The sequence below is a fragment of the Lepisosteus oculatus genome, chromosome 2 (genome assembly GCF_040954835.1).
Source record: "Lepisosteus oculatus isolate fLepOcu1 chromosome 2, fLepOcu1.hap2, whole genome shotgun sequence".
NCBI classification, from domain to species: domain Eukaryota; kingdom Metazoa; phylum Chordata; class Actinopteri; order Semionotiformes; family Lepisosteidae; genus Lepisosteus; species Lepisosteus oculatus.
Window position 1 is genome coordinate 77,512,807 of NC_090697.1, and position 12,027 is coordinate 77,524,833.

Below are 12,027 nucleotides of genomic sequence, written 5' to 3' on the forward strand. Positions count from 1 at the left end.
CAAAGTCTGAACCTTTAACTAGCAGGTAAAACTGCTGTACAGCACGTGTTCTGGGGCGCCTCTGATTGGCTGTCAGTGCCGGGAGCCGATTGGCCTCCTTTCAGACTCAGCTGAGTTGGTCATGTGACGTTGGAGTAAATTCTACTTCCGGAGTACCGCATGAAAGCTCCTTTATTTAAAAACAAGGTTACTGGACGTAAATATTAAATTTTGTTCGACGTAACCGCGTACCTTTAGTTGATTAGATTGGAGCGTTTAATCACTGAAAGGGTTTTATTTTTGCCCTCTGCTTTGACTTTTTGTTTGAGGTCATTCGGTATCTACCTTCAGATCATATTCTTGAAAGTTAATATTCGGGCTTTGTTAGCTGTATTCCAGGCTTCAGACACATATTTAATGTTTATGTTGCACAGTAGTTGGAGGCAGAGAGAGGTCTCTCCGTGTGTTCGTCCTTAGTGAGAAGCCTTTCTGCCCGTTTCCCTGATTTGGTGTCGCTTGTTTGCCGGACAAGACCGGTTCAGTGAGTCAGACAGACAGATGGGTGTCGAAGTGACAGAGGTGTCTCTCCGTTTGGATGAGCTGCTTTTGCAGTTCATGGATCAGCTGGAACTGCTCGAGGATAGAAAAAGGACTTTGAATTCACTCATAGAGGAGGTGAGTGAGTCGCGCACAATAAGGAAAACGTTATAATATTATATATACCTAAAACAGTATGTAAGTTACATAACAATAATTCCAACTGTTCAGGTGCATTAGTTCACATGTCTTTTTGAATCGCTTCCAAAGCATGACGGTCCCGTTTTTCTGTACATGATAATCAGTATCGCAGGGTTTTGAGGCTCAGTCCTCTGCCCTCTATTTTCCACAGATTTTCTGCTTCCTCCTTCCATTCTCTCCACAGTTCTCTGAGGTAATAGTTCTCTCTAATCATGTACAGGGCCAGGCCACCTGCTCCCTTGACTGGAACCTCGATGCCTTTCAAACCAACCAGTATCACAGCACAGATCAAACAGCAATATCTCACACACAACATAAACTGGAATGCTACAGAACCCTAAACGATAAATGCACGCTAGCTGAATATTTGACCAAGATAAGAAACAGACCCTGACGAAGTCCAGGCTCAGTGACCACAGCCTGGCCGCAGAAACTGGGCGACAGAGGCAAACCTGGCTGCACTCCCACACAAGCAGGACCTGTAACCAGTCCTGAAACTGGGCACAGGAGGCCTTAGCGACAGGCAGGACCACAGGAGATGGGTCAGAGTCTCCTCCTCGCTGCTAGAAGAGTGCCAGAGCAGTGCGGGTGTTTGGTTGGGTGGGGTTCAGCTTCTGACCATGGGGGGGGGAGTCCTTTTGGACGGGGGTGGCGGGGGCGTGGGGGGCCGAGGGATTCTGAGAATGCAACGACACAAAAAAAATTGTTTCTTCGTTGCATTCCGTTTAACAAGAAGTGTTCTGGAGTTGCACACCGTCTCAGCCCAGCCCCTGTGGCTGCTGTGTGATGTCCGTTCCCGCAGGGCTGGTTTGCGATCTCCAAAGCGCGCTACGCCATGGGCAACAAGAGCGTGTCTGCCCTGCAGTACGGCAGCGAGATGGAGCCGCTCGTCCACGTCCACCACAGGTGTGTGAGAGCCACTCTCCTCCCCGCAGACCAGCTGTCTGCTCACGTCCTGCTGCTCCTGGGAGACAGTGTAGACAGAGACAAACAAGTGAAAGAAGGGGGTGTTGTTTTCTGCATTATGGTCTTTGATAAAACTGAGAATAAGCTCGGTAAGGAGCTGAGAGAATTTTGATGTGTCGGCCTCTTTTAAAAAATGAAATATCTGAAAGTCCTTCAAAACGATCCGCAGAAAAAGGAAGAGTTCCGGGGGGGCTGGGGGGGGGTGCATGGGGGCCGCCGTGTGCTCTGAGCTGTGTGTCTGTTGCTCTGGGACAGGGCGCTGGAGAGCGGCGAGGTTGCTTTCCGCACCGAGAGGAAGGAGCTCCAGCCTCCCGGCGGGTTCCCAGAGGAGATCGGGCCGAAAGAGGAAGGTAGATCCTCTCTTCGAATTCACCCGAAAAACTACCACCGGCTCTGCCCACCGCACTGTCAGTGGTACTCCTGACCTCAGCTGAGAGCTGGTCCTACTGGAGTTCTGTGTTGCTGAAAACATTATCCTTTTATTTTGCTTGTGTGCTTCTGCAGGGTGTAGCGTTACCCTGCCCTACATATGTACCTTTACTTTACATTTATTTCCAGACACACTCAACCCAAATACGTATTCCACTGGCTCATTCTTTCCCTGGCAGTGCTAACCAGAGCTGCTAAAAGTGAACCCTGGCCTGTGGAGCTGAGCAGAACAACAGAATTATCTTTGTTCCTTATTTCCCTGGAAATTGTGATGGTGACGGGGTGATCTAGGACCTAAATTACTAAGCTGCTCTCTCTGCCTGCCTCTAACTTCACAATTTTTTTTCTCACAATTGTGTCTGCAGAATGAGCAACTATAGCAAGACCGGGCACTTGGAAAATCACACATAGTTGTTGATTTAATGTTTTCTGAAATGTAGGCATGAGAAGGAGAAAGACAAATAAACCGAAGGACCCCACGGAGGAGCCTCAGGAGCCTCAAGAGGCATCTTTGCTGAAAGACGTGAGCAGGCAGGTCGGAGGACAGCCTCAGCCTCAGGACCCACTGAAGTGGTTTGGCATCCTGGTCCCACAGAGTCTCAAACAAGCTCAGTCCAACTTCAAGCGGGGTGAGTCGGCCTGCACAGACGGCTCACGATAGCTGTAGGCACAGAATTCCAAATGCCACCATTGTTATTTTACAAGAGTATTTTTTTCAAAATGAATATCATCTCAAAACATTTTCTGACTCATTTCTACCACAGGCCAGAGTGGACATATTTCCTTAACTAAAGCAAGTTCAATTTCCAATGAATATTATGTGCATAATATTATGCCTAAGTCTAAAATCAATTGATATCTGAAGACTGGATGCACATGCTTAATTTCGACAAGGCAGACATCCTGCATGTAGGCTTACTGCGGGTTCCTGAGCTCCCAGGGTACTCAAGGACTCCTGTGCCCAGAGCACAGCTTGCCTGCCCAGATGTCTGGTTTCACTCAGCATTCAGACCTTCCACTTTCTGGATCGGGTAGAAGTACAGAAACCCGTGTAGCAACCATGCAGGATAAATTATAACATAAAATTCTCTATTCATTCGTTATTCATTTTTTTCCTTCTGTTGGAGAAGGGACTGAGCAGTAGTGTTTTCCCATGCACAACACAATAGTACGGTGCTCTTGACTGCTGACGCAGGGCACCGATGAGTCCGACACGCTCTGGCTGAATCCTGGAGGGCAGAGCGGGGTGGAGAAAACTGCTGTCCTGTCCACCGCACATAGTATTCTCACAGTGTCCTGTCTGTCCCGCTGTCCACTCCCACAGTGTCCTGTCTGTCCCACTGTCCACTCCCACAGTGTCCTGTCTGTCCTACTGTCCACTCTCATAGTGGTGTCCTGTCTGTCTCCCTGTCCACTCCCACAGCGATTCCCTGTCTTTCCCACTGTCCACTCTCACAGCGGTGTCCTGTCTGTCCTCCTGTCTACTCTCTCAGTGTCCTGTCTGTCCTCCTGTCTACTCTCTCAGTGTCCTGTCTGTCCCACCTGCAGTGATCGAGCTGTCGGCCGAGGTGGCAGCCCTGCAGACCAGACTCATGGCCACGAGGCGGGAGATGCAGAGGAGCCTGCAGGAGAAGTGGGAGCTCCTGACGGGGAAGGAGGAGCAGTGAGGAGTGCATGACCCCGCCCCCTGTAGAAAGATGTGACCCCGCCGCCAGGAGTAGGCCATGACTACCTGAAGGGAACAAGTCAAGATTTATTCCATGCCGAACTGAGAAGACACAACATTTCAGCGTGGTAGCCTTCTTCTTCGGGGTCCACACCCAAAGAAAGCTCCACAGTCGAAACATTGTGTTTCTTTTCTTCTCTTTTCAGCCAGGAGTAAACCTTCACTTGTTCCTTTGCAGCCTGTGCTTGCTGACGCAGCTGCCTGCTTGAACTGTTTCATGACTGCCTGAAGCCCGCACTATGGTTCAAAGCAGTTAGAGCTGCTGTCTTTTACTTATTTTCAGCACTGTGCATGGTCTACACAGTACATATGGAGGAGTAGCGACAGCTTTTAGCTTTTCTTCCCTACTTATGGCCTCTCATTTCCGGTCGGTGTGAAGGTTTGCTCTTCCTGCTTCTGTTCCGGTACTGCATCCCTGCTGGTGAATCTCGGAGACGTGTCCAGCAGTGTCTTGATCCAGTGCTCCTTTTCTCCCAGACTCCTCTCCTGGCCCTGCAGGGTGGTGCAGTGCCCTCCGGCTGTCTGTGTCGCCTGTGCGTGTTCACTGCTCAGGCTGCAGCTGCAGTTTTACCTGCAGGGAATCCCATCAGCTGATACTTCAGTCCCTTCCCTGCTTTCAGGCTAATTCACGGTTCACATGCTTGCACAGGACAAGCCAAGCCGAGCTGAACTCGGCCACGTGGCGCCCTGATTATTTTTGAAGAGGAGGCAGTTGTCACTGTGTGGCAGTGCTGGAGGGAAGTAGTGCAGGGCCTGCTGCAGACGCTTGCTGAGTGCAGGCCTGTACGCGTTTCTCCAGCCAGCGCGGTGAGAGGGGGCCCTGTTCACTGTCCCTGGGGCTGCCTGCAAGGGAGCAGCTCACCCCCGGGGGGCAGTACCTACCTGGACCTGGGCCTGCTGGCTGGTTGATTTAGAGCAGGAATGAAGCCGGTATCCGCTGTGAACTGTGTAAAGGGTTTACTTTCTGTAGGGTTCTTGCACAGCTGTGTGTCGGCGGGTTTCTCTGAGATGACCGAATGGGAATAAAAAATACAAATGAACAGAACCCGTCTGTTGCTCAGAGATCGGTGTACACGGTTGTGCTATCAACACGGTACTCCCGCGAGGTTGTCTGCAGGCCGCGGTCACTGCTCTCCGCTTGCTCTTCCGGCCCGTGTCCGCCAGGGGGCAGCAGGGTCGACCGGTCCCTGGAGCAGTGTGCGGCACCGTGCTGGGTCCGACAGGTTGTTTCATGGTCCTTTTTTATTTTTTTCTTCGGACTACGGTTGTCGACATGTCTCTGTAAATGATATCTAATATATACTGTGATTCCATCATTTTAATAAACGTATTTTTCCGCCTATGCGTTGTTACGATTATTATTAAACAGTTTTTGTCCCACACAGAAAAATATAAAAAAGGTGTCCGTGAAGGAAACGCAGATTGTTTTTAATTCCTTCTGTTACGAAATCGATTTGCTTGAGAGCTGAGATTGAATTGTTTATAGTTGTAGCCACAGCGCAGCTTCGAACCGAAGTGAAAAGCTTTCTTCGGTTGCTGCCTGCAACGAATTGATATAACTCGCTCGGACGACCCGGTGACGTTCAGAATTCCGTGAATCACAATAAGCATATTTATCTTTCAGAATTGTGAAAAAAGACACACATTCCCATACCGGGAGTCGAACCCGGGCCGCCTGGGTGAAAACCAGGAATCCTAACCGCTAGACCATATGGGACTGTCGCGCAGAAGCGTGTGGCATCTGCTCATATGAAGACGTCATCAGCGCGGAAGCGGAGCCGGAGCGGAGGTGACGCATATGGGCCCGCAGATGAATGAGCGCCTCAGACGCCTCTGCAGCTGCTCGCTAGCTCGCCGTGATCGTATAGTGGTCAGTACTCTGCGTTGTGGCCGCAGCAACCCCGGTTCGAATCCGGGTCACGGCAGGCGTGGGGTTTCCGCCGACGCTGGGCTTGATACTTTTTTTTTGTCGTCTCCCTGTAGACGGATAAGTGACTGAGATGTTAGTTTTCCCCCGCACTGTCCCTGTCCGTCCCGCCGGTCTCCGTGAAGATTCATTCTGCTCGTCATGGGGTCGAAGTCCTGACCTCCGAGGCAATGCTATAGAAACCAGCTGAGGAAGGGCTGTGCTCATAGTCTTCATCAGGCCTTTTAACTTCTGCCCCCAGGACGACACGTTCGGTCCCGCGGTGCGAGACAAGCTGGAGAGACTCAGCTCGGAGACCATGAGTGCAAAGACGTTTTATCACTATGATCCCCTCTGCGAATGTACCTGTACTTCAGGACTGTCTTAAACACCTGACACCTTGATTATTATTCTACTTTGTATTATAGGTCTCATTGTTAAGCTCAGAATCTTTTTATGGACCTTTTGCTGTTTCTTTTCCATTTTTATATATTATAAAAACGTTGTGATTTTTTTACTTGTCTTGCTTGGAATGGGTTGCGAGCTGCACAGCGTGCTGATGAAATTGCCCCTTGGGGAGGAATGATGTATTTTGAATTGAATAAAAAAAGCGTTTTGCGTGCAGGGTAAAAGTTCTCCAGATTTATTTCGATTTCCTGGGACAATGTGTGGTGCAGGGTAGCTATCTCAGAGCGAGTTACACAATACATCTCAGTGAGCCTGTGATCATGTTGGTGGCAGGTGCCCATTGTGTCGTCAGAGCTGTGCTGTATTAATATAAGAGAAGCCAGACTAAGTGATCCATCAGGTGAAGAAAATGTCATTTTGTGAGTTGTAGTATCCTCAAACCAGCTAAATGTTGCCATGGTTTCACAGTTTAAAAATCCTGCTGTTGTTAGGAAAAAGCAAAAAAGACAGATGCACTGTACAAGCTTTTGATTTCAGACCTTCTTGCGTTTAAACAAGGCACAGAAGACAGGTGCAAGTGGTTCTCAGGCAAGTGGCCATGACCTGACATCAACGGGCTGGTCATCAGCTCGGGGGCTTTGAGCCACATTTCTCAAACCAGCAGTTTGTTTCACCAGAGTGAGCAAAATATATGAGCTACATCTCAGGGCTACAGAGGGCGAAAAGTAAAAGCAATCATTTGATGCTAAAAATTCTGAAGCTTTTAAAATCACAACAGCAGATATTCGCAACCCATGCAGCTGAATGAGCATCCTCTGTCCAAAGTGCAAATACTATTATTATTCCTTACACTTATAAAGCGCTTTTCTGGACACTCCCCTTAAGTTGTATGTTATTTAACTTGTTGCTGCTGCTCTTCTGTGTCTTTGTTTTTCGTGATTAATGTCTTTGTGTTGGAGCGCACATGCAAATAAGCATGTCAGTGCACCTGTGCCGATGACAATAAACTGCACTGATCTGGAGCCAGCAGCAGGCTGGCAGAGACTGAAGCACCAGCCTGTTCTGCACCAAAGCTACCTGAATGCTGTTTTTTATTTACACCAGAGCTCCTTAGCTTTCATTCCTTTGGTACACAGATTACACTGAAATCACAAAAACAGCACAGACACAGAAAAAAGGTTACTAAGACGAAACCTGTTCCTCGGATGTTCTGCCTTTGAAAGTCTCCAGCCGTTTTGCGCCTCCAGGCGAGATGTAGTTTTATGTACGTCCGCTAGATGGCAGCCGTGTTCAGCGCAAGAAGCCGAGACCCCACTTTCTGGCACAATGTCGTCCAGGAAGTTACTACGTTTTGCTTTCAAGCGTGACTTATTATCGTTAATGTATCATTTCTGAGTCGATGGAAGTCTCGAAAAGATTTCGAATAAGCAGCCTGTAAGTTACATGAATGGTTCGGTTAAGTAACGCGCCGTGAACCCCAGCGCGCGGCGGACTGAGCTTGACGGAGATGAGTGACCTTGATCTGACCAGAATTAATTTAAATAACTTTAAATAAAAGTAGAGAATTAAATGACTTTAAAGCAGAGAGCCTGAGGGGGCAACCGGGGTGTCGGTGCAGTCTGTGACGGTCTGTCTTTCTCTCGGGCGGCTCCAGGCATCTCTTTGCACTAGTAGTTCAGGTGGGTAGCTGCGTCAGCATGCGTAGGCTGCAAAGGAACAAGTAATAGGTTTATTCCATGCTGAAAAAAAGAAGAAAGAGAACACAACGTTTCGGCCGTGGAGCCTTCTTCAGGTGTGAGAGAGATGGGGCAGCAGGCAAAGGTAAAGTAGCGGGAGAACAAAGGTTGGGAGGGAGGAGGAGTGAGAGGCGGGAGCAGGGGACAGAAAGAGAGGCCAATCAAGAGGTGTGAAATGAAACTTCCAATGAATGGAGAAAATTTAAAAGAACAGTAATCTGTCGTTAAGGGAAGGGAGAATGTGTGATCCTAACTGCAGAATAATTTTAGTTAAAAAGTTATTCTCTTTGCACTGAGATACTTCCGGTTATTTCTCTCAGCAACCCGCACCTCTCAGACATTTCCGCTAGAGGGCGCTTTACAACCACTTCTGCGGCTGTGTCCCCTTTCCCCCCGCAGGCAGGAGACAGCACTCCCCGCCCCGGGCCTGGCGGAGCTTTTCGGGATGCGCTCTCGTCTCGCTCAAGCGGTGAAGCAGAGCAGCTGGATGCCCTTTTGTCCGGTGTTTCCCGCTGCTCACGACAGGCTCCCACTCCTGGAGAAAGATCACCCACTTTCAGCTCCGTTCAGCTCAGTTTATTGTCATTCGGCTCTCGTACAGATGTACAAGAGAGAAGGAAATATCGTGTCTCCTGGGCCGAGGTGCACAATGCGCTGGAGCAGTCTGGCTATATAAGAAAAAATAAAACAATGTAAAGAGAAGGTAAATGAAAAAATGGGTATTTACATGGAAATAAGCATTCTGAAATACAGGGGTGGTGGGGGAGTGCAGACCACAGTGCAGGACACAGTCGTAACACGACACGCCAGTGAGACGGTGGCGGTGGCACAGCAGGGGGTGACCAGGCCGTGTGCCGTCTGGGGTTCTGTCATCTAGCAGCCTGCAGGAAAACGCTACTCCTGAGCCTGGTGCTGCTGGCTCGCAGGCTGAGATACTGTCTTCCGGAAGGCAGGGGTGAAAAGGGTGACACAAAAGGGTGCTCTCCTGACACACCGTGCACTGGATGGTGGGCATTGAGGTCCCGGTGATGGCCTGGGCTGTCTTCACCACACGCCGCAGAGCTCCCCGGTCAGAGGCAGTGCAGCATGTCAGGACGCTCTCGATGGCGCACCTGTAGAGGCTGGTGAGGATGGGGGGGTGGAAGTCCGGCTCTTTTCAGGCTCCTCAAGAAGCGGAGGCACTGTTGTGCCTTTGTGACTAAGTGTGACGATGTATAGTGGGTCCAAGAGAGGTCTTGGGTGATATGCACCCCCAGAAACTCAAAGCTGTGCACTAACGCCAGCCCTGAACCATCCATACACAGGGGAGTGTGGACAGCCCCAGTCCTTCTGAGGTCGGCCATCATCTCCTTGGTCTTGTGGACATCGAGAGACAGATTGTTGGCCTTACACCAGGCTGCTAACCGCTCCACTTCATCCCTGTAGACCCCAAACACCATGGGCCCGGGGTGGGACAGTTCCGTTACGGACCAGTGTTCAAGAACAGACTCACGGGGTCTCGGGCTGGTCTGCTAAAACAAAAAGGTGTGTTGACCAATGGAAGCTGAGCTCTCCAGCCCCCCGTCTTACTGTTTCCATGGTGACATCCAATCAAATGCGTCTCAGAACTGCGGCAGGGAAGATGAGGGGGCGCAGCTGGGGCTGTTTTTGGGGTGCTTCTGCGTGGTCATAGTCCTCATGAATCTCCTGGGGCTTCATGCCGTGCAAAGGGCTCGTGGTGCGTCGCCAGCCAGCTGTGCCCTGCTAGGGCGGCGCTGTGGTGCCCCTCCGTCTGGACCATCTCCGGGCCCAGCAGTGGAGAACGGGCGTCTCTGTCTGCAAGCTCTGGCTCTCAGCACAGCCCCCATTTTCAGTCTCCTCATCCTCTGCCTGGACCGTTCCTGCCCCCCTCCGATTCCGCGCCAGCGGGCGGACGAGCCGCCTCATCGCTGCGCCCGGGGTCCTGTCTGCCTGCGGCTGGTCCCGGCCCGGGCGAAAGGCTGAGGTCCGTGCGTCACGGGAACACGACAGGGAGCACTGCTGCCTCGTGGGTCCTTCTGTGTGGAGTCTGCGTGGTCTCCCAGTGCGCATGTGGGGTATTGTCAGTGTGGGGTATTGTCAGGTGCTCAGAGTTTTTACCTCCCACTTTCCAGTCCAAACCCACAGCCCTCGCGGTGGAGCCTGTTGAGCTGCAGACCTTGTCCCGCTCCTGCGCAGCTGCAAGGCTTCCTGCCTCTGCCCGCGCGTGCTCGCTCTGAGGAGCACAAGACGCGTCACGAGAGGCGGCCCTGCGAGCCACGCTTGGTAGTGAGTAGCTAATTGATCCCAGGATCTCAACCGGCCACTTCCTGAAAGAGCCAGGGTTGTGGCTTCAACAGCACATCTGGGTACCCTGTTCCACTCTCCCACAACCCTCTGTGTAAAGAAGTGCCTCTGATTTCCCGTAGTTTCTGCTTGTGCCCTCTGGTTCGTTTTCACTGTCGATTCTGAACTCTTCCCCATCGGCACTGCAACCATCAGCAGTTTGTGTTGATTTTTTTCTACTCCTTTTTTCCCCTGAATTTGCTCTGTTGTTATTTTTACTTAGTTGTTTTACTATTTCACCTTCAATAAGGAAAAAATAAGCTTAACTGAAGTTATTCACAGGAGAAATGTGTTGAGCCAGGTTTCAGGAGTCCTGAAGCAGGTCTATTGTGTGCACTGCAGGATGGAAGTACGTCTCTGCCGCGGCTCTGTCGGAGATACATACTCTGTCTTTCACGGGAAAGTATTTCTGGGTTATTTAGCAAAAATCATCTCAGAAAAAAATACAGTGATAGTGATAAGAATACAAACCCACCTATGATCAGAAAGCTGCCTCTTTTAATTCTTAATCTAAAACTTACTTTCATGCTATCTCGTTTAGAGTTTTACGCTGCGCCTAGCTGATGGAAAGGCAGTGATGGTCCTGCATGCGGAGACAGCTCAATGTTTGATCCGAGTGTAAGTGCACGTCCTGCCGCTAGATGTCGCAAGCATGCGCGGTCCTTCACGGCCGCCTGTCTGAGATGTGAGACAGGACGCGCAGACGTCGTGCTGTTCTGCTTGTGCTCCTGATGGCTTCAGAGGTATTTTCAAGGTCCGCTGGTGTATGAAAAGGCAAAACAAAGTGTGTGGAAGCTGATCTTCCTTTGAATTGTTTTAATTCCTGAGCTGTAACAGAGCCTGAACAAACACATTTGGCAAACAGAGGTCTGTTTGGAAAGGCTCTTCTAATACTTACTGGTCCACTACCTAGAGAAAATACCGCAGTCCCTGTGTGTTTTAAGGGAAAAACAACATTTCAAGCAGGGCCATTATCGTGCTGTGGTACACTCAATTACCCTTACAAAAATAGCCAAACTGAATCGATAGAAATGTCCCAGTTTCATACCAAAACGCACAGGTTGTCTGTGGGCTGGGAGCTCATTCCTTCTGTCCCTGCCTGTAACCAAGGTGTGAAACGACACCTTCCGCTGCGACATGACTCGTCTGTGGGTTTCAAACCTTCTCAGACTGAGTGGTTTTCTGCTTGTTTTGTGCTTCTGCCGGGGTGCCTGACTTCAGCACAACCCCTGATGTCATTGACAAGCAGCAGCTGTGTCCGAGGCTGGGCGCAGGGAAGATGTTGTGTTTGTGGAAGGAACGACTGTCTTTTACTTCTCGACCCCTCGGACAGCCGATCAGGTCATGAGCCAGGCCAAGAACGCACTGAAAATCTGCTGTACTGGCATCGAAAACGCACATGAGCATGTCCGTGTTCACGTCGAGCGCATCTGTTCGGACGTGTTGTTCCCTGGCTGTGTGAAGGGATTAGGAAGACGATCCCTACATAAAGCCGAAGGAAAACGAAATTGAATCCTTGTGTTAAAAAACGGGCGTGTAGTAACGGGCCCCCAGGCGCTGACGTGACTTCGCCCGGCAGCTCTTCGGACACTGGACACTGGACACTGGACACTGGACACTGGACACTGGCCCTGCCATCCGAGCTCCGGAGCGCCGGGCCTGCGGGCTCACACAGACGGGGTGCTAACCTGACACCTGGTGAGGTAATCACACAGCGAGGCCGTCGCTTGGGAAATGATACGTTTGTGATTGCTGGTTTGATGGCTTGCGTAACCCGGGATGATTATGATTAGCAG

The 12,027-nt window shown here is 50.5% G+C and overlaps 1 protein-coding gene and 2 non-coding genes across 3 annotated transcripts; 2 read left to right on the forward strand and 1 right to left on the reverse strand.

Annotated features, from left to right (window-relative positions):
• The first annotated feature begins 1 nt into the window (after position 1).
• ccdc115 (coiled-coil domain containing 115) lies at positions 2–5,180 on the forward strand. The gene is made up of 5 exons (XM_069184839.1): positions 2–654; positions 1,520–1,623; positions 1,939–2,033; positions 2,553–2,741; positions 3,661–5,180. Exons 1-5 carry the CDS (start codon positions 538–540, stop codon positions 3,777–3,779), a joined length of 624 nt encoding a protein of 207 aa, XP_069040940.1. The 5' UTR covers positions 2–537; the 3' UTR covers positions 3,780–5,180.
• Positions 5,181–5,483: 303 nt separating this feature from the next.
• On the reverse strand, positions 5,484–5,555 carry trnae-uuc (transfer RNA glutamic acid (anticodon UUC)). The gene has a single exon. It is a non-coding gene; the product is annotated as a tRNA-Glu (tRNA).
• A 136-nt stretch (positions 5,556–5,691) lies between these two features.
• On the forward strand, positions 5,692–5,763 carry trnah-gug (transfer RNA histidin (anticodon GUG)). The gene has a single exon. It is a non-coding gene; the product is annotated as a tRNA-His (tRNA).
• Positions 5,764–12,027: the final 6,264 nt, after the last annotated feature.

Bases quoted from the DNA above. Each gene is read 5' to 3' on its own strand.
- ccdc115 (XM_069184839.1), top strand. From the start codon at position 538: ATGGGTGTCGAAGTGACAGAGGTGTCTCTCCGTTTGGATGAGCTGCTT. The intron at 1,624-1,938 runs GTGTGTGAGAGC...GCTCTGGGACAG, and splicing joins CTCGTCCACGTCCACCACAG to GGCGCTGGAGAGCGGCGAGG. The intron at 2,034-2,552 runs GTAGATCCTCTC...TCTGAAATGTAG, and splicing joins GATCGGGCCGAAAGAGGAAG to GCATGAGAAGGAGAAAGACA.